The 21164-nt window shown below is 40.1% G+C and overlaps 1 protein-coding gene and 5 long non-coding RNA genes across 7 annotated transcripts; all 6 read right to left on the reverse strand.

Annotated features, from left to right (window-relative positions):
* Positions 1-239: 239 nt before the first annotated feature.
* Positions 240-7030, reverse strand: LOC100493985 (serine/threonine-protein kinase dst1-like). 2 transcript variants are annotated; one of them, XM_031895280.1, is made up of 12 exons: positions 6784-7030; positions 6350-6385; positions 6153-6218; positions 5679-5735; positions 4196-4324; positions 3861-3965; positions 3667-3757; positions 3439-3554; positions 2661-2712; positions 2289-2370; positions 987-1138; positions 240-280 (listed from the first exon to the last, which is right to left on the reverse strand). In XM_031895280.1, exons 4-12 carry the CDS (start codon positions 5712-5714, stop codon positions 267-269), a joined length of 777 nt encoding a protein of 258 aa, XP_031751140.1. In that variant the 5' UTR covers positions 5715-5735; positions 6153-6218; positions 6350-6385; positions 6784-7030; the 3' UTR covers positions 240-266. The 2 variants fall into 2 exon arrangements, with proteins under 2 accessions (XP_031751140.1, XP_031751139.1); XM_031895279.1 differs by lacking the exon at positions 240-280 and having other exon boundaries at positions 831-1138.
* A 3735-nt stretch (positions 7031-10765) lies between these two features.
* On the reverse strand, positions 10766-12582 carry LOC116408271. The gene is made up of 3 exons (XR_004220828.1): positions 12491-12582; positions 12077-12121; positions 10766-10838 (listed from the first exon to the last, which is right to left on the reverse strand). It is a non-coding gene; the product is annotated as an uncharacterized LOC116408271 (long non-coding RNA).
* An 854-nt stretch (positions 12583-13436) lies between these two features.
* On the reverse strand, positions 13437-14054 carry LOC116408272. Its single transcript, XR_004220829.1, has 3 exons — positions 13937-14054; positions 13765-13800; positions 13437-13529 (listed from the first exon to the last, which is right to left on the reverse strand). It is a non-coding gene; the product is annotated as an uncharacterized LOC116408272 (long non-coding RNA).
* Positions 14055-14525: 471 nt separating this feature from the next.
* Positions 14526-16671, reverse strand: LOC116408273. Its single transcript, XR_004220830.1, has 4 exons — positions 16634-16671; positions 16257-16349; positions 15845-15889; positions 14526-14587 (listed from the first exon to the last, which is right to left on the reverse strand). It is a non-coding gene; the product is annotated as an uncharacterized LOC116408273 (long non-coding RNA).
* Positions 16672-17203: 532 nt separating this feature from the next.
* Positions 17204-17797, reverse strand: LOC116408274. Its single transcript, XR_004220831.1, has 3 exons — positions 17704-17797; positions 17532-17567; positions 17204-17296 (listed from the first exon to the last, which is right to left on the reverse strand). It is a non-coding gene; the product is annotated as an uncharacterized LOC116408274 (long non-coding RNA).
* A 506-nt stretch (positions 17798-18303) lies between these two features.
* LOC116408275 lies at positions 18304-20334 on the reverse strand. The gene is made up of 3 exons (XR_004220832.1): positions 20257-20334; positions 19304-19348; positions 18304-18343 (listed from the first exon to the last, which is right to left on the reverse strand). It is a non-coding gene; the product is annotated as an uncharacterized LOC116408275 (long non-coding RNA).
* Between the last annotated feature and the right edge of the window lie 830 nt (positions 20335-21164).

Below are 21164 nucleotides of genomic sequence, written 5' to 3' on the forward strand. Positions count from 1 at the left end.
GTAGGAAAGCAACAGAATATTTGTATGAATGGGAGCAGTAGATGGTTATAGTCAATGCATCGTGGGAACTATAATGAGAATGAGCAGTCCCCTTACCTCTGTGCAGCTGTTGGGCGATGTTCTTCTTGCAGACGGTCTTCTAGATGGGAAGAAGAGAACATAGAGGGCTGCCATCGGGACCACGATGTTATGTGGGGGGCCCAAGGATGTTAAATAGGCCCCATATGCCCCAAACCCTCCCCCGATGGCTGCCTCCTTCTGTTCTTTTAGTGCTTCATTCCTAAGGAGAGATTGTTCAGCGTTATTCATGGAGTAGGTGAGTTTATAATAATTCTGTTGTTTGTTTTTACTATTTGCATTTATAGTTTTTGTCATTGCATGTTTTATATATAACGTTCCCTTTGCTGCTAATGTAAAGGTCAACTACAACTACCTATTAATAACCTGTTCTCCCATCCCAGCTTGTTTGTCTGTCCCGTAGATTTAAGGTTCCCATACACGAGATCGCCAAGCGAGCGGATCTTTACCCAATATCCCCACCTACGGGTGGCCGATATCAGGGAGCGCGCAGGTAAAAAAAAAAAAATAATTAGATCGTTTGGCATTGGCGGCAACGGGGCAGTCGGTTAGGGGACCGCATCGGCTCGTTGATCCCCGATCCGACTGAATTTTCTAACCTAGCTGATCAATATCTGGGCAATTTTAGGCCAGATATCGGTCGGGCAGGCCCCTTGTTTCTGCCCCTTGATGGGCCAATAAGCTGCCAAATTGGTCCAAGGGACCCATATCGGCAGCTACTATCAACCCGTGTATGGGGACCTTTAGCCCAGTTTAGTGACCTCTGCCCTAATACAAGTCTTTATTATTGGCGGCTTTAGTATCGAATTAATTCGTATGTAGGAAAGCAAGAGAATATTTGTATGAACAATAGATGGTTATAGTCAATGCATTGTGGGAACTATAATGAGAATGAGCAGTCCCCTTACCTCTGTGCAGCTGTTGGGCGATGTTCTTCTGCACACCCCTTTCACCCCTGATCTCTCCAATGAAGGGGTGGGACAGAAGTTGCCTTGCAGACGGTCTTTTCGATGGTTCTCTCTGCAGGCACTCGGAAATGAAGAAACGGAACTCGTCGCTCCTGGAAAAAAGAAACGGTGGCAAAATGATATCATATATCATAATTGTTCATGTTACATAATCTCTCATTTCCCAGAGTTCACACGTTTAACAGTTAATAGAATCAGCACAGCCAAGTGCCCTGTATACCCCATTACCCCCTCTATAAATGCCTCGCTGCCCAATCACAACACAGGCAGATAGGGGCTGTTCGAGACAGCAATAGAGGGTGAACCCATTACTTACGAACCCTGAATTATTAGGGTACATTTACCTGTGACCAAGTTTCTGTCTCTCTGGTTTGGCCAACATCTTAGCCCGGCTTGTATTGGCTGCCAGATACCGGCCCCAAGATCTCAAGCTCAGCACGAGAGTGCATTTGTGCATTCAAGAGCTACACATGTTACACATCACCTTCACCCTTATTTCAGCCCAGACTGGGACACTTAATAGGCCCCGGCATTTCATATACACAAAACAGGCCCCCCAGCCCAATAAAAAGTGATTGGCTATGGCATCTTACAGCAATTACCTGCCCTCATTTACCCATTTATCCCTTTCCCCACCCTTACTTTACCTCATATCCCAATGTCCCCCTCACCATAACTTCTACCTTGCCTATTTCCCTACCTTTCCTGACTCTCTTTCTCATTCACACACCTTATTAACCCTTTCCATGTTCCCGATCTCCCGCTAACTGCCTATTCCATTTCCCCACCCTCTGCCCCTAATTGCCTATTCCATTTCCCCACCCTCTCCCCCTAACTTTCTATTCCATTTCCCCACCCTCTCCCCCTAACTGCCTATTCCATTTCCCCACCCTCTCCCCCTAACTGCCAATTCCATTTCCCCACCCTCTCCCCCTAACTGCCTATTCCATTTCCCCACCCTCTCCCCCTCACTGCCTATTCCATTTCCCCACCCTCTCCCCCTAACTGCCTATTCCATTTCCCCACCCTCTCCCCCTAACTGCCTATTCCATTTCCCCACCCTCTCCCCCTCACTGCCTATTCCATTTCCCCACCCTCTCCCCCTAACTGCCTATTCCATTTCCCCACCCTCTCCCCCTAACTTTCTATTCCATTTCCCCACCCTCTCCCCCTAACTGCCTATTCCATTTCTCCACCCTCTCCCCCTCACTGCCTATTCCAATTCTAGTGAAAGAGACTCACCATTTTCCCCATGGTGTTAATGTTGGCGCGGGACCACGTGTGATCTTCTCAATCAGCTTCTGTCGTGGAAGTTTGCTGAATGCTGGGATGTAAAGATACAAAAGAAAAATATGACGACCGATGAATACAACATTTCGGGTGAAATTCACTTGAATTCAAATTTTTAAGCTTTGTCGAATCCTGTAAATTCTGTAACTCAATGTGTTATAATCTCAACTGACAGACAAAAAATGAATTGGGAATCAGGAAATCAATGATTACAATTGTTTGGAAACGGAAGATACACCCCTTATTGGCCTATACAGGAGCTCGCCAGGTTTTAGCGGCCAGTTCATTACCTGTATACACATGCACACACTAGGGTTTACTTACAGAGTCCCTCCGCCATTTCGATGGCTGCAATGCCGAGTGACCAGATGTCAGCCTGGATATTAAAACATGGGGAAAAGACAGTTATTAGAGAAGAATATACACAGAGTACATGGACATAATTCCAGTTGCAGAGAATTCAGATACTTCTGATCCCTATCCACCCACACCCTGATAGTGATTCTATTTAGGATGCACAATAACAAATCCATTAGAAGCCTATAATCAATTAGTGAAGTGCTGTGACTTTTATGTCTAGAAAATGACCCCAAACTGAGAGTCGTGTGTTACACGGAGTGTGACCTCCCCATAAAGCATAAGCAGTCAGATGAAGTTGGTTTCTAATATTCTTGTGTCCTCAGGGTCGGACTGGGCCGCCGGGACACCGAGACAAATCCCGATGGGCCCAGATCCGACCCTTGCCGGGCGCTCCAACCGTTCCTCCCCTGATGCGTTAAATTTACGCGCTCGGGCAGGACGTCGGATGGGGGGCCCTGCGGGGGGTTAGGGGGGCCCCTGGGGGGTTAGGGGACGCGGCCAGCAGGGGCACCTACAGGCCCTTCACCCCCCAGTCTGACCCTGTGTGTCCTGCACCTAAAATGCATTTCACTCTCTCATTTCAGATTCTCGTATCACAGAAACCACATTACAGCTCTGCATTCTCTGTTATGAGAGGGGTAAGTAAAGTGAGTGGAAAATTCCATGCAGTTTAAGCGACATACATTTTATATAACAGAGACATTAACTCTAAACTAAAAAGATAGGGAAGACATCGCAATACCTTATGGTCATACTCGTGCTTGTTGGTAAAATTAGCCAGTACTTCTGGGGCCGAGTATGTTATAGTCCCAGAAGTACTGCTGCTCTTTTCTCCAAACGTGGCAAATCCAAATTCGCCTGAAATTGTATGAGAAAAGCAGGGATGTTAATGTTCATTTAGACATGCTAGCCACCAATAAACACCATGGGGAAAAAATATCCTTGTGTTCAGATTCCAAGCGTCACTTACCGATCTTCACCTCTCCATAGGAGGTGATCAGGATGTTTTCGGGCTTGATGTCATGGTGGATGATGTTCTTCTTTTGCAGGTGGAAAAGGCCCTGAGAAATCAAGAAAGCAAAAGTAAGTATATAAATATTTTTGTACTCACTGATTAATGAGAAATATGCAGAGTAGCACCAAGCAGTTCAACGTGTGACCTACCGTGGTTATTTGTTTGCAGATGTAGGAGATCCACCTTTCTCCTAAGGTCTTTCTGGTGCCAATGAGATCTTGCAGAGTGGCACCAGTGATGAACTCAGTAGCAATCTAGAAAACAAATAAAGAATATTTGGTCAACTATTTTATTTCTCTAAAAATGTATTGGGAACCCGAGGAAGAGGCTTTGTGGCTTTAAGTCTTGGTGTGACTGCAATATCAGCCGCAACTGTTTCTTACCAAACGGGATCATGTTTGCACCCAAAATGCGTATTAGATCAGTTATAATTGGCCTGTTTGCTACATAAATGTGTAACCTCTCCGAATAAACACTTCCTTACCCATAGTCCTTCCGGGAGTGATGGTGTCCGTGGGGCCTGATGGTAATAGGCCCCATAGAAATCCACAATGTTTTCATGGCCTGACACCATTTCAAGGACTTGAACTTCTGATTGGATTCCTTTTTGCTTCTAGTTTAAAAAAAAAAGAAACAAGGTAAATAAAATGGATACAATAACAATTTAAAATACCCCAACCTGACTTGATGTTGTGAAAAATGACAGCTTTGTAATATCCCTACATGAGTATTGTATAATATGACAGAGACTCCTTTAGTTCTTTAATATCGAACTGTACAGGTATAGGACCCATTATCCAGAATGCCCGGGGCCAAGGGTATTTCCGGATAAGGGGTCTTTCTGTAATTTGGATCTCCACACCTTAGGTCTACTAAAAATTGTATAAAACATTTATTAAACTCAATAGGATTGTTTTGCATCCAATAAGGATTATTTATATCTTAGTTAGGATCATAGTAGCATAGTAAGTTGGGTTGAAAAAAGACATACGTCCATCAAGTTCAACCATAATGCCTATACCTAACCTGCCTAACTACAAGTTGATCCAGAGGAAGGCAAAAAACCCCATCTGAAGCCTCAGAAGCCTCTGAAGCCTCTCTAATTTGCCTCAGAGGGGAAAAAATTCCTTCCTGACTCCAAGATGGCAATCGGACCAGTCCCTGTATCAACTTGTACTAAGAGCTATCTCCCATAACCCTGTATTCCCTCACTTGCTAAGAATCCATCCAGCCCCTTCTTAAAGCTATATAATGTATCAGCCAGTACGACTGATTCGGGGAGGGAATTCCACAACTTCACAGCTCTCACTGTAAAAAATCCTTTCCGATCAAGTACAGGTACTGTTTTATTATTACAGAGAAAAGGGAATCATTTAACCATGAAATAAACCCAATAGGGCTGTTCTGCCCCCAATAAGGGGTAATTATATCTTAGTTGGGATCAAGTACAGGTACTGTTTTATTATTACAGAGAAAAGGGAATCATTTAACCATGAAATAAACCCAATAGGGCTGTTCTGCCCCCAATAAGGGGTAATTATATCTTAGTTGGGATCAAGTACAGGTACTGTTTTATTATTACAGAGAAAAGGGAATCATTTAACCATGAAATAAACCCAATAGGGCTGTTCTGCCCCCAATAAGGGGTAATTATATCTTAGTTGGGATCAATTACAAGGTACTGTTTTATTATTACAGAGAAAAAGCAAATCAGTTTTAAAATTCTAAATTATTTGATTAAAATGGAGTCTATGGGAGACAGGCTTTCCGTAATTCAGAGCTTTCTAGATAACAGGTTTCAGGATAAGGGATCCCATACCTGTATTTGTTATTTTACAGTAACATAGTTATTAGGGACCAGGGTATTTCACTGACTGTATTTGGTTAACAAGTTCCCATAATGTAGGTATAACAAAAGGCTAATTAGTATCTAATTACAGTAATCAGTAATCATGAAGACACATTACCTCTTGATCTTCTATGATTACAATGGCCACCTCCATTCGTCTGCTTCGGTGCCATCCCTGTAACAAATGTAGGAAAAGAAACTCAGCAATCATTGCTAACAAAACAGAATGGGAAAGCAAATAGATATACAGAAGCATGTAAATATTATTATTATTATTATTAACATCTATTTATAAAGCGCCAACATATCCCGCAGCGCTGTACAATAAGTGGGTTACATACATTGGACATACAGAGTAACATATAAAGCAATCAATAACCGATACAAGAGGTGAAGAGAGCCCTGCCCAAAAGAGCTTACAATCTACAAATATAAATATGGAAAGGTTTATTGGCTGAAGCCCAAGAAAAACACAGAAAGGACAATACTCTAGAGGGCAGAACCAATGGACAGAATTACATAATAATAATAATTACATAATAATAACCCAAAAGCGCACACACACATTTTAACACTGAATAAAATATCTTACATTGTAAATCACTCCATTGGGGTCCTCTCCGATTTGTTCCCCCAATTTGAAATATCTCCCGGGCTCCTGAAAAAATAACATTGAAAATGTGATAAACTAATATTAAGCAGTTGGACAAATAACCTTTCTAACATGTGAGAAGCGCAGAAGGTGTAAGAGGAAACAGAGGGTAGAAATACAGTTTTACAGCTACTTACTGGGTATTTCTCAGCGAGTGAGATGGTGTTATTCCCCTGAGGAAGAGAAAAGGGATTTAATCAGAGCAACTCATTTTGTGGAACTGCTAACATTATATTTTGTAGAGCAAGGAAAGGATTCATTTACTAAGTGGTGCCAGTATGTTAAAGTCGTTTGGCTCATACATAGAACATTTATAATGAACTGGCAGATACATCTTGGTAAAAACAGAGAACATTTGCCCCTTTACAACTTTAGTTTAAGGAACAGGCCTTGTGCTGAACTATACTTTGCTTATGGTTTGAACCCTCTTTATAAAAAAAAATCCCTCTCTCCCACACAAGCTGAACCGCTGGGCTTTGAGATAAGAGCAGCTTAAGGGGAAATCAGTTTAAATATAAATCAATAAAAAGGTTTAATCAGATCTGTTTGTTTAAACCTCATTGAGACCCACCTCGTTGGTCGGAGGTTCCACTCGCTTTCTCTGGGAGATCTTGGGCCGGCAGGTGGTAGTGCCAGATTCCTGGGAAAGAAAATGTGTTGTTATATAAACTGATCTTAAAATAGAACTGCAACACCCAACTGTATATGTTTGTGCCCATAAATAAGGGGAGATAGAGCTTTGGAGCAGGCTTGATGGTTGTTATGTCTTGCAGTGTCCTTTCTTTTATACCCCTCATTGCTCTGATTGCAGGAGTTTGTATAGTGAAGCCTGCCTGGATCTTGGCTTTAGTGTGTATGTTCTAGAAGGGCAATGAGAGATGTGGAAGGTCTGAGAGGATGTAACGGAGGCAAAAAGTGGTGCCCAACCCCCCCACTGAGCCCTTGTGCATTTGACCTGCAGGTAAGAGTGGGATGGGGCCTACATAAGAGTTTGCATGATGTGGTTGGATGGGGGCCTGCTCGGAGCCCAAATAGGTTTAAAATGATTTAATGCTATATTGAGAGAAAAAATATTAAATTAAGCTCAAACCTAAACTATAGAAAAACAAATAAAGCTCAAACCTCCTTAAGGTGTTTCTGATCCTCTTGGCTCAGTTCCTTTACTGAGCCCTCGTCCTGGCTGGTGTTGGTGCCAGTCTCTTCAGGTGACGCCTGGGAAATATAAATAGAGTTTCTCAACCATCAAAGTGAGAGCTTAAAAGTGTCATTAACATGTTCCTATAGAAACGGTCACAATGGATTTTATGTAGCCGAGTTGGATATTTTAATATAATTGTGTTTTTCTTTTACATAATTTTCTGCTTACCTGGTAGTGGCAGGGGCGGGTGTCGGCGCTCGCCTCCACTATCAGCTCTTCCTCCTGTTTAAGTCAGAAAAAAAGATTGAAAAAATAATTTCATGGCTCCAATAAAAACTGAGCCCTTTTAAACACACTGCCTGACGCAATGGGTCTGGGTTCAGACCAGGAAGAAGGCTGATGCCAGTGTAGGGGCTGATTCTTGGCCTGTGTTTTTCTGAAGGCCAAGATCAGCCCCCCCATGTGGCATTAGCCTTAATATCTGGCCAAGTAGGCGGTGCCTAACAAATTGCCGCCCCCAAAGTGAATCTGGATTGGATATTCTCTTAAAATATCTTTTTCTATTCTGACCCTATTATTTTTTCTTACCTGACAGGTGTTCTCATCAGGGATATCGTGAGTCTCCTGATTGAAAAAAAGGTAAGAAAAAGTTATTGCACATTGTAATATTTCTGTTGTATAGAAGCTGATATACAGTCTTGCATAAAATAGAGGGTGATTTTTATTTGCCCGACACAGTGGTACTTATTTACTTATATAGGGTAAATGCCGGATGCGGTGGCACATCAACAAGCATTTAGGAACATAGGGTCGGATTGTCAGCCTGTGTTTATCCAAAGGCCGAGTATCTAGCACGTGTGGCAGGAGCCTATGAGTTAAATTGTATGAGTGTATGTAATCATAGCAACCAATCATATTTTTTTATTTTCTAATTTATACACGCTAGAAGATCAGTAAGAAACAGATACTGACTGGTTAACTGAGGCTAACTTGCTCTAATGCAGTTGCCCACACCAAACTATGTTAGTAAATAATTTCCACTGTTGGGTAAATATTATTATTATTATTCTTTACAGATATTATTCATGACCCCTGTAGCTCCAGTACAAACTGAGCCCTTTTAAACATATTGGGACCCCTGCAAAATGTTTGGCCCATACCTCACAGGTGTTATACGGAGGGACTCCGCTCTTATCCTCTTGGCTCAGTTCCGTTACTGAGCCCTCGTCCTGGCTGGTGTTGGTGCCAGTCTCTTCAGGTGACGCCTGGGAAATAAAAATACAGTTTCTAAACCATCTAAGTGAGAGCTTAAAAGTGTCATTAACATGTTCCTATAGAAACGGTCACAATGGATTTTATGTAGCCGAGTGGGATATTTTAATATAATTGTGTTTCTCTGTTACATAATTTTCTGCTTACCTGGTAGTGGGAGGGGCGGGTGTCGGCGCTCGCCTCCACTATCAGCTCTTCCTCCTGGTTAAGTCAGAAAAAAAGATTTTAAAAAATAATTTCATGGCTCCGATAAAAACTGAGCTCTTTTAAACACATTGCCTGACGCAATGGTTCTGGGTTCAGACCAATAAGAAGGCTGATGCCTTAATTTCTGGCTAAGTAGGCGGTGCCTAACAAATTGCCGCCCCCAAAGTGAATCTAGATTGGATATTCTCCTAAAATATCTTTTTCTATTGTGACCCTATTATTTTTTCTTACCTGACAGATGTTTTCGTCAGGGATATCGAGAGTCTCCTGATTGAAAAAAAGGTAAGAAAAAGTTATTGCACATTGTAATATTTCTGTTGTATAGAAGCTGATATACAGTCTTGCATAAAATAGAGGGTGATTTTTATTTGCCCGACACAGTGGTACTTATTTACTTATATAGGGTAAATGCCGGTTGCGGCGGCACATCAACAAGCATTTAGGAACATAGGGTCGGATTGTCAGCCTGTGTTTATCCAAAGGCCGAGTATCTAGCACGTGTGGCAGGAGCCTATCAGTTAAATTGTATGAGTGTATGTAATCATAGCAACCAATCATATTTTATTTTCTAATTTATACACGCTAGAAGGCCGGTAAGAAACAGATGCTGACTGGTTAACTGAGGCTAACTTGCTCTAATGCAGTTGCCCACACCAAACTATGTTAGTAAATAATTTCCACTGTTGGGTAAATATTATTATTATTATTCTTTACAGATATTATTCATGACCCCTGTAGCTCCAATACAAACTGAGCCCTTTTAAACACATTGGGACCCCTGCAAAATATTTGGCCCATACCTCACAGGTGTTACACTGAGGGACTCGGCTCTCATCTACAGATTCCTGGTAGTGGCAGGGGCTGGTGTCGGCATTCGCCTCCACTACCAGGTCTTCCTCCTGAAAAATAGGAAAAAAAATAGATTTTAAAAATAATTTCATGGCTCCAATAAAAACTGAGCCCTTTTAAACACACTGCCTGACGCAATGGGTCTGAGTTCAGACCAGGAAGAAGGCTGATGCCAGTGTAGGGGCTGATTCTTGGCCTGTGTTTTTCTGAAAGCCAAGATCAGCCCCCTATGTGGCATTAGCCTTAATATCTGGCCAAGTAGGCGGTGCCTAACAAATTGCCACCCCAAAGCAAAACTCAAATTTGATATTCTCTTAAATATCTTTTTCTATTGTCGCCCTATTATTTTGTCTTACCTGACAGGTTTTATTCTCAGGGAATTCTGGAGTCTCCTGATTGAAAAAAGGTAAGAAAAAGATGTCGCAAGTTTTAATATTTATGTTTTAAAGAAGCTGATAAATAAAATATAGTTTGATTTTTATTTGCCCCTCTCATCCCTCTCTTATGCTTACATGGCAGATGTTAATAACCGGCTCCAGTTCCTGCTCTGGCTCCTCCTCCTAAGAGAAATAAAGTTAGTTATCTAATCAACTATAACTCTGTAGTTTAGTGTCTAAAATGTACCTTGTACAATACAAATTCCCCAAACTTCCGAAAACCAAACCTCCTTACCTGGCAGTTGTTGTTGCCAGAGGTTTCTGTCGGTTCCTGGTTAAGAGGTAAAAGTCAAGTTATCAAATCAAGTCAGCATTTTAGAAAGGGAAAATAGATCATATGTTATATTAAGGGACTGGTGTTTTATTATTGAATTATTTGATACTCACTTGGCAAACAAAGTTGCCAGATCCAACAGATGGTTCCTGGTTAAGAGAGAAAAATTGATCAGAGCCCTGGATATCTACTAAACTGGGGGGGGGGGGGCAGTGCTATAACTATTGTATGCACAGATCCATATGTGGATGGAAATAACATTTATATCACAAGTTATATGGGTTTATTGGCTATAGTTAGCTGTTTGCAAACAGTCATATTAAATGGTAAATTCTGTTAAAGTGAACACAACATTTAGGAAGAAGCGAATAACATAAGGAATCTATGGTACCATCTCCTTTACTGCTTACCAGGCAGAACAGTGGCTTGGGCTCTTCCGTGGGCTCCTCCTGTGAGTGAAAAAAGTTGATGTTACTTTATGGGATAGAAGGCCTATTATCCAATGCAAGTTTTCGCTAAAGGTGAATGTTTAGTCTCACAAAAAGATGCTTTTGATGAGATATAATTAATATGTAGAAATAAATGTAGGGTCGATATAGGGATTCATTGTGATAATAATGCAAAGGCTAAAGGCCTCCTTTGCGAGGAGTATATTTCATTCATCAACAATATTGTTTTATACCTGTAGGGCACATTCCTCCAGCCATCAGGTGCTTATGCAATAGGATAATGGTTTGGAACAGTCAGTAGACTGTACCTAGTAGCCAATCAGATATGTTTCTACTTAGTTTTGAATATTAATTCACTGCTTAGTTTATAATTTTGTCGAGGGGTCTGCCAGTCAGTTATAGCGTTATCAGTGAAGTATCCATTATCTTTAGTGACACAAATATACCTCAGTATCTAAACTCGGTGACCCTAAAGGTCCCATACACGGGCTGATTCTAGCTGCTTATATGGGTCCCTTAGACTGATTCAGCAGCTAATCGGCCCGTGTATGGGCACTACCGATGGGCTTGCCCGACCGATATCTGGCCTGAAATTGGGCAGATCTCAATCGGCCAGGTTAGAAAACCTAGTTGAATCGGGGCCACGTCGGCTCGTTGATGCGGTCCCCGGACCGACTTTGCCTATGCCCGTCATTATAATTCCATCGTTTTGCTCAAGGGTCAAATGATCGAATTAGCCTAAATTCCCCCAATAACGACCACCCTAAGGTGGGGGTATCGGGAGAAGATCCGCTCACTTGGCGACATCGCCAAGTGAGGGGATCTTAAGGTGTATGGGCACCTTTAGTAGGTACTAAAAATAAACAACAGTTTGTAACAATAAAATCAATAAATCACTGTATTATATGGGTCATCTATGGAGCTGGCAATGGATGATTCTGCAGCTGAATTTCAATATTAAATGGTTTTAAAAGTGAGGAAAGTGACCATTGTTATCAATCAGTGGATAAATGTTTACAAATGTTTAAAACAATAGGGGAATGTGGCCAACTGGGAATATATTGACTTAATCCAGTTTGTTTAGTTTGGATTAATATGAGTTCAGTTTGTATATAGTGCAACCCCATCCAGGTTATTGTGCGTAGAAATCTATAGGCAAGGAAATAACACGGCTTTGATAACGCAAATAGGTAGGAAAATGGTGTTTAGGAAATGAAGTTGCTCAGTTCTCTGCTTACCACGACAGATTCAATGATGGTGGAATCTGTTTGATCTCGTTCCCTCTGTAGTGAAGAAAAAAGGTTTATCACTAAAAATAAATGCACAATTATGAAAACTACAATTTAAAGGAAAGCCTAAGTCACTTGGGGGTGCCAAAATGTTAGGTACCCATAACTTAAGTCTGCTAAAATTCATTGAAATATTGAATAAACCCACACTAGAAGGCCGGTAAGAAACAGATGCTGACTGGTTAACTGAGGCTAACTTGCTCTAATGCAGTTGCCCACACCAAACTATGTTAGTAAATAATTTTTACTGTTTGATAAATATTATTATTCTTTACAGATATTATTCATGTATCCCCTGTAGCTCCAATACAAACTGAGCCCTTTTAAACACATTGGGACCCCTGCAAAATGTTTGGCCCATACCTCACAGGTGTTACACTGAGGGCTCTCATCTAAAGATTCCTGGTAGTGGCAGGGGCGGGTGTCGGCGCTCACCTCCACTATCAGCTCTTCCTCCTGGTTAAGTAAGAAAAAAAAGATTTTAAAAATAATTTCATGGCTCCGATAAAAACTGAGCCCTTTTAAACACATTGCCTGATGCGATGGTTCTGGGTTCAGACCAGGAAGAAGGCTGATGCCAGTGTAGGGGCTGATTCTTGGCCTGTGTTTATCTGAAGGCCAAGATCAGCCCCCCATGTGGCATTAGTCTTAATTTCTGGCCAAGTAGGCGGTGCCTAAAAAATGTTGGATATTCTCTTAAAATATCTTTTTCTATTGTGACCCTATTATTTTTTTCTTACCTGACAGATGTTGTCGTCAGGGATATCGAGAGTCTCCTGATTGAAAAAAAGGTAAGAAAAAGTTATTGCACATTGTAATATTTCTGTTGTATAGAAGCTGATATACAGTCTTGCATAAAATAGAGGGTGATTTTTATTTGCCCGACACAGTGGTACTTATTTACTTATATAGGGTAAATGCCGGTTGCGGCGGCACATCAACAAGCATTTAGGAACATAGGGTCGGATTGTCAGCCTGTGTTTATCCAAAGGCCGAGTATCTAGCACGTGTGGCAGGAGCCTATGAGTTAAATTGTATGAGTGTATGTAATCATAGCAACCAATCATATTTTTTTTATTTTCTAATTTATACACGCTAGAAGACCGGTAAGAAACAGATGCTGACTGGTTAACTGAGGCTAACTTGCCCAAATGCAGTTGCCCACACCAAACTATGTTAGTAAATAATTCTTATTGTTTGGTAAATATTATTATTATTCTTTACAGATATTATTCATGACCCCTGTAGCTCCAATACAAACTGAGCGCTTTTAAACATATTGGGACCCCTGCAAAATATTTGGCCATACCTCACTGGTGTTAAGCTGAGGGCTCTCATCTAAAGATTCCTGGTAGCGGGAGGGGCGGGTGTCGGCGCTCACCTCCACTATCAGCTCTTCCTCCTGGTTAAGGAAAAAAAAGATTTTAAAAATAATTTCATGGCTCCAATAAAAACTGAGCCTTTCTAAACACATTGCCTGATGCAATGGTTCTGGGTGCAGACCAATAAGAAGGCTGATGCCTTAATATCTGGCCAAGTAGGCGGTGCCTAACAAATTGCCGCCCCCAAAGTTAAACTCTAATTTGATATTCTCTTAAAATATCCTTTTCTATTGTGACCCTATTATTTTTTCTTACCTGACAGGTGTTATTATCAGGGAATGCTGGAGTCTCCTGATGGAAAAAAAAGGTAAGAAAAAGATATTGCAAGTTTTAATATTTATGTTTTAAAGAAGCTGATATACAGTCTTGCATAAATAAAATATAGGGTGATTTTTATTTGCCCCTCTCATCCCTCTCTTATGCTTACATGGCAGATGTTAATAGCCGGCTCCAGTTCCTGCTCTGGCTCCTCCTCCTAAGAGAATAAAGTTAGTTATCTAATCAACTTACTATAACTCTGTAGTTTAGTGTCTAAAATGTACCTTGTACAATACAAATTCCCTAAACTTCCGAAAACCAAACCTACTTACCTGGCAGTTATTGTTGCCAGGGGTTTCTGTTGGTTCCTGGTTAAGAGATAAAAGTCAAGTTATCAAATCAAGTCAGCATTTTAGAAAGGGAAAATAGATCATATGTTATATTAAGGGACTGGTGTTTTATTATTGAATTATTTGATACTCACTTGGCAAACAAAGTTGCCAGATCCAACAGATGGTTCCTGGTTAAGAGAGAAAAATTGATCAGAGCCCTGGATATCTACTAAACTGGGGGGGGGGGGGCAGTGCTATAACTATTGTATGCACAGATCCATATGTGGATGGAAATAACATTTATATCACAAGTTATATGGGTTTATTGGCTATAGTTAGCTGTTTGCAAACAGTCATATTAAATGGTAAATTCTGTTAAAGTGAACACAACATTTAGGAAGAAGCGAATAACATAAGGAATCTATGGTACCATCTCCTTTACTGCTTACCAGGCAGAACGGTGGCTTGGGCTCTTCCGTGGGCTCCTCCTGGTGGAGTGAAAAAAGTTGATGTTACTTTATGGGATAGAAGGCCTATTATCCAATGCAAGTTATCGCTAAAGGTGAATGTTTAGTCTCACAAAAAGATGCTTTTGATGAGATATAATTAATATGTAGAAATAAATGTAGGGTCGATATAGGGATTCATTCATTGTGATAATAATGCAAAGGCTAAAGGCCTCCTTTGCGAGGAGTATATTTCATTCATCAACAATATTGTTTTATACCTGTAGGGCACATTCCTCCAGCCATCAGGTGCTTATGCAGTAGGATAATGGTTTGGAACAGTCAGTAGACTGTACCTAGTAGCCAATCAGATATGTTTCTACTTAGTTTTGAATATTAATTCACTGCTTAGTTTATAATTTTGTCGAGGGGTCTGCCAGTCAGTTATAACGTTATCAGTGAAGTATCCATTATCTTTAGTGACACAAATATACCTCAGTATCTAAACTCGGTGACCCTAAAGGTCCCATACACGGGCTGATTCTAGCTGCTGATATGGGTCCCTTAGACTGATTCAGCAGCTAATCGGCCCGTGTATGGGCACTACCGATGGGCTTGCCCGACCGATATCTGGCCTGAAATTGGGCAGATCTCAATCGGCCAGGTTAGAAAATCTAGTTGAATCGGGGCCACGTCGGCTCGTTGATGCGGTCCCCGGACCGACTTTGCCTATGCCCGTCATTATAATTCCATCGTTTTGCTCAAGGGTCAAATGATCGAATTAGCCTAAATTCCCCCAATAACGACCACCCTAAGGTGGGGGTATCGGGAGAAGATCCGCTCACTTGGCGACATCGCCAAGTGAGGGGATCTTAAGGTGTATGGGCACCTTTAGTAGGTACTAAAAATAAACAACAGTTTGTAACAATAAAATCAATAAATCACTGTATTATATGGGTCATCTATGGAGCTGGCAATGGATGATTCTGCAGCTGAATTTCAATATTAAATGGTTTTAAAAGTGAGGAAAGTGACCATTGTTATCAATCAGTGGATAAATGTTTACAAATGTTTATTATTCAAAGGAGAAACAATAGGGGAATGTGGCCAACTGGGAATACATTGACTTAATCCAGTTTGTTTAGTTTGGATTAATATGAGTTCAGTTTGTATATAGTGCAACCCCATCCAGGTTATTGTGCGTAGAAATCTATAGGCAAGGAAATAACACGGCTTTGATAACGCAAATAGGTAGGAAAATGGTGTTTAGGAAATGAAGTTGCTCAGTTCTCTGCTTACCACGACAGATTCAATGATGGTGGAATCTGTTTGATCTCGTTCCCTCTGTAGTGAAGAAAAAAGGTTTATCACTAAAAATAAATGCACAATTATGAAAACTACAATTTAAAGGAAAGCCTAAGTCACTTGGGGGTGCCAAAATGTTAGGTACCCATAACTTAAGTCTGCTAAAATTCATTGAAATATTGAATAAACCCACACTAGAAGGCCGGTAAGAAACAGATGCTGACTGGTTAACTGAGGCTAACTTGCTCTAATGCAGTTGCCCACACCAAACTATGTTAGTAAATAATTTTTACTGTTTCATAAATATTATTATTCTTTACAGATATTATTCATGACCCCTGTAGCTCCAATACAAACTGAGCCCTTTTAAACACATTGGGACCCCTGCAAAATGTTTGGCCCATACCTCACAGGTGTTAAGCTGAGGGCTCTCATCTAAAGATTCCTGGTAGTGGGAGGGGCGGGTGTCGGCGCTCACCTCCACTATCAGCTCTTCCTCCTGGTTAAGTAAGAAAAAAAAGATTTTAAAAATAATTTCATGGCTCCGATAAAAACTGAGCCCTTTTAAACACACTGCCTGACGCGATGGTTCTGGGTTCAGACCAGGAAGAAGGCTGATGCCAGTGTAGGGGCTGATTCTTGGCCTGTGTTTTTCTGAAGGCCAAGATCAGCCCCCCATGTGGCATTAATCTTAATTTCTGGCCAAGTAGGCGGTGCCTAAAAAATGTTGGATATTCTCTTAAAATATCTTTTTCTATTGTGACCCTATTATTTTTTTCTTACCTGACAGATGTTGTCGTCAGGGATATCGAGAGTCTCCTGATTGAAAAAAAGGTAAGAAAAAGTTATTGCGCATTGTAATATTTCTGTTGTATAGAAGCTGATATACAGTCTTGCATAAAATAGAGGGTGATTTTTATTTGCCCGACACAGTGGTGCTTATTTACTTATATAGGGTAAATGCCGGATGCGGCGGCACATCAACAAGCATTTAGGAACATAGGGTCGGATTGTCAGCCTGTGTTTATCCAAAGGCCGAGTATCTAGCACGTGTGGCAGGAGCCTATCAGTTAAATTGTATGAGTGTATGTAATCATAGCAACCAATCATATTTTTTTTATTTTCTAATTTATACACGCTAGAAGACCGGTAAGAAACAGATGCTGACTGGTTAACTGAGGCTAACTTGCCCAAATGCAGTTGCCCACACCAAACTATGTTAGTAAATAATTCTTATTGTTTGGTAAATATTATTATTATTCTTTACAGATATTATTCATGACCCCCGTAGCTCCAATACAAACTGAGCGCTTTTAAACATATTGGGACCCCTGCAAAATATTTGGCCCATACCTCACTGGTGTTAAGCTGAGGGCTCTCATCTAAAGATTCCTGGTAGTGGGAGGGGCGGGTGTCGGCGCTCACCTCCACTATCAGCTCTTCCTCCTGGTTAAGGAAAAAAAAGATTTTAAAAATAATTTCATGGCTCCAATAAAAACTGAGCCTTTCTAAACACATTGCCTGATGCAATGGTTCTGGGTGCAGACCAATAAGAAGGCTGATGCCTTAATATCTGGCCAAGTAGGCAGTGCCTAACAAATTGCCGCCCCCAAAGTTAAACTCTAATTTGATATTCTCTTAAAATATCCTTTTCTATTGTGACCCTATTATTTTTTCTTACCTGACAGGTGTTATTATCAGGGAATGCTGGAGTCTCCTGATGGAAAAAAAAGGTAAGAAAAAGATATTGCAAGTTTTAATATTTATGTTTTAAAGAAGCTGATATACAGTCTTGCATAAATAAAATATAGGGTGATTTTTATTTGCCCCTCTCATCCCTCTCTTATGCTTACATGGCAGATGTTAATAGCCGGCTCCAGTTCCTGCTCTGGCTCCTCCTCCTAAGAGAAATAAAGTTAGTTATCTAATCAACTTACTATAACTCTGTAGTTTAGTGTCTAAAATGTACCTTGTACAATACAAATTCCCTAAACTTCCGAAAACCAAACCTACTTACCTGGCAGTTGTTGTTGCCAGGGGTTTCTGTTGGTTCCTGGTTAAGAGATAAAAGTCAAGTTATCAAATCAAGTCAGCATTTTAGAAAGGGAAAATAGATCATATGTTATATTAAGGGACTGGTGTTTTATTATTGAATTATTTGATACTCACTTGGCAAACAAAGTTGCCAGATCCAACAGATGGTTCCTGGTTAAGAGAGAAAATTGATCAGAGCCATGGATATCTACTAAACTGGGGGGGGCAGTGCTATAACTATTGTATGCACAGATCCATATGTGGATGGAAATAACATTTATATCACAAGTATATGGGTATGGGTTCATTGGCTATAGTTAGTTGGTAAAGTTAGTTGGTAAATTCTGTTAAAGTGAACACAACATTTAGGAAGAAGCGAATAACATAAGGATCTATGGTACCATCTCCTTTACTGCTTACCAGGCAGAACGGTGACTTGGGCTCTTCCGTGGGCTCCTCCTGTGAGTGAAAAAAGTTGATGTTACTTTATGTGATAGAAGGCCTATTATCCCAATGCAAGTTATCGCTAAAGGTGAATGTTTAGTCTCACAAAAAGATGCTTTTGATGAGATATAATTAATATGTATAAATAAATGTAGGGTCGATATAGGGATTCATTGTGATAATAATGCAAAGGCTAAAGGCCTCCTTTGCGAGGAGTATATTTCATTCATCAACAATATTTTTTATACCTGTAGGGCACATTCCTCCAGCCATCAGGTGCTTATGCAATAGGATAATGGTTTAGAACAGTCAGTAGACTGTACCTAGTAGCCTAGTAGCCAGTAGAATATCTAGTCGGATTGGGGACCGCATTGGCTCTTTGATGCGGTCCCCGGACCGACTTGCCTATGCCCGTCATTTATAATTCCATCGTTTAGCCCCAGGGCCAAACGATCGAATTAGCCTAAATTCCCCCAATATCGCCCACCCGTAGGTGGGGATTTTGGGAGAAGATCCGTTCGCTTGGCAACATCGCCAAGCGAGCAGATCTTTAGGTGTATGGGGACCTTTAGTAGATACTAAAAATCAACAACAGTTTTGTAACAATAAAATCAATAAATCACTGTATTATATGGGTCATCTATGGAGCTGGCAATGGATGATTCTGCAGCTGAATTTCAATATTAAATGGTTTTAAAGTGAGGAAAGTGACCATTGTTATCAATCAGTGGATAAATGTTTACAAATGTTTATTATTCAAAGGAGAACAATAGGGGAATGTGGCCAACTGGGAATACATTGACTTAATCCAGTTTGTTTAGTTTGGATTAATATGAATTCAGTTTGTATATAGTGCAACCTCATCCAGGTTATTGTGTGTAGAAATCTATAGGCAAGGAAATAACACGGCTTTGATAACGCAAATAGGTAGGAAAATGGTGTTTAGGAAATGAAGTTGCTCAGTTCTCTGCTTACCACGACAGATTCAATGATGTTACAATCTGTTTGATCTCGTTTTCTCTGTAGTGAAGAAGAAAAAAAGGTTTAATCACATAAAATAAATGCACAAATATGAAAACTATAATTTAAAAGAAAGCCTAAGTCACTTGGGGGTGCCAAAATGTTAGGTACCCATAACTTATGTCTGCTAAAATTCATTGAAATATTAAATAAACCCAATAGGACTGTTCTGCCCCAATAAGGGGTAATTATATCTTAGTTCGGATCAAGTACAGGTACTGTTTTATTATTACAGAGAAAAGGGAATCATTTAACCATTAAATAAACCCAATAGGGTTGTTCTGCCCCCAATAAGGGGTAATTATATCTTAGTTCGGATCAAGTACAGGTACTGTTTTATTATTACAGAGAAAAGGGAATCATTTAACCATTAAATAAACCCAATAGGGCTGTTCTGCCCCCAATAAGGGGTAATTATATCTTAGTTGGGATCAAGTACAGGTACTGTTTAATTATTACAGAGAAAAAGGAAATCAGTTTTTAAAATTCTGAATTATTTGATTAAAATGGAGTCTATGGGAGACAGGCTTTCCGTAATTCAGAGCTTTCTAGATAATGGGTTTCTGGATAAGGGTTTCTATACCTGTACATTGCCAGTACATTTGCAAGATCATGGTGAAGTCATTGGGAGCTGTCATAGTGAAAAATTTCTACTATTTAGTCAATTAAAGCTTTTCAAGTCTTCATATATTTTTTGAGCTTTGTGACCCGTTAAAAAATGTTAAAATTACGAATTTTAGGTATTCATGGTTTTTCAATCTTTGATGGCACAAATTGACTTTTCAGTACATATATACAGTCTATCAGGTGTTTAGAGATCATCGAGTCGGAGCACAAGTTTGTCTCTCCGTGAACTTTCCCACAGAATGAAATATATGACGTTACAGTAGAAAGAATGAAACCCTTACCTTGCCGAAGCAAGAGAAACACGATCGAAATCGTTTCACAAATTTTCGAAATTTGCTCATCGCTCAGAATTCTCTCTATGGAGGCAAAAAGGAAAACATCATTTTAGTCATTCCCAGTACTGTGCTCTATGTACAATTCCTGCTTATAATATATGTAAGAACATGGGGGAGCCCTACACTAATGGGGTACCTTGCCCCCGTGCTGGGAAAGAAGTAGAAAAATCATCAAACACAACATTTTATTTTTGGCGCCGCAGTTTTGTTTAAAAAAAAAAAATTGCCCATAGGGGAATTTCGCAGCAACTCCATGCTTGGGGAAAAATTTCACTCATTGCTACTTGAGAATATTCTTCTTAACAAATCATCAAGAATTTATTATTATTATTATTATTAAAGCAAAAATCCACAAAAGTTGCCAAAAAAAAACCTCTCAGGAAATGAAAGCTTGTGAGATTCAATAGAAGTCAATAGGAATTATCTCTAAAAGCTTCTTTTCTCAGTTCTTTAAAACAATTAAGATTTTTGTGTGACTCTCGCTGGTGTGCGGCTTTTGTGTGGCGAAAAAAATGCATGCAGAAACATTTTGGAATTTTCTTAAATAATCCACTATTTGAAAAAGAAACCCAAAAATTACATTGCATAGGTTTTGTCAAATTTATTTGTTGCGTGTTTTCCCCAGTAAATATGTAATTGAATAATTAAATGTATTTTAGTATTATTATTATTATTATTAACATTTATTTATAAAGCGCCAACATATCCCGCAGCGCTGTACAATAAGTGGGTTCCATACATTGGACATACAGAGTAACATATAAAGCAATCAGTAACCGATACAAGAGGTGAAGAGAGCCCTGCCCAAAAGAGCTTACACTCTACAAGGAGAAAGGGTTGGGACACAAGGTGTG

Source organism: Xenopus tropicalis, chromosome 1, assembly GCF_000004195.4.
Source record: "Xenopus tropicalis strain Nigerian chromosome 1, UCB_Xtro_10.0, whole genome shotgun sequence".
Taxonomy (NCBI): Eukaryota; Metazoa; Chordata; class Amphibia; order Anura; family Pipidae; genus Xenopus; species Xenopus tropicalis.

Bases quoted from the DNA above. Each gene is read 5' to 3' on its own strand.
- LOC100493985 (XM_031895279.1), bottom strand. From the start codon at position 5,714: ATGGAGGTGGCCATTGTAATCATAGAAGATCAAGAG. The intron at 3,966-4,195 runs GTAAGGAAGTGT...TTTGTTTTCTAG, and splicing joins CACTCCCGGAAGGACTATGG to ATTGCTACTGAGTTCATCAC. The intron at 3,758-3,860 runs GTAGGTCACACG...TTGATTTCTCAG, and splicing joins TCTGCAAACAAATAACCACG to GGCCTTTTCCACCTGCAAAA.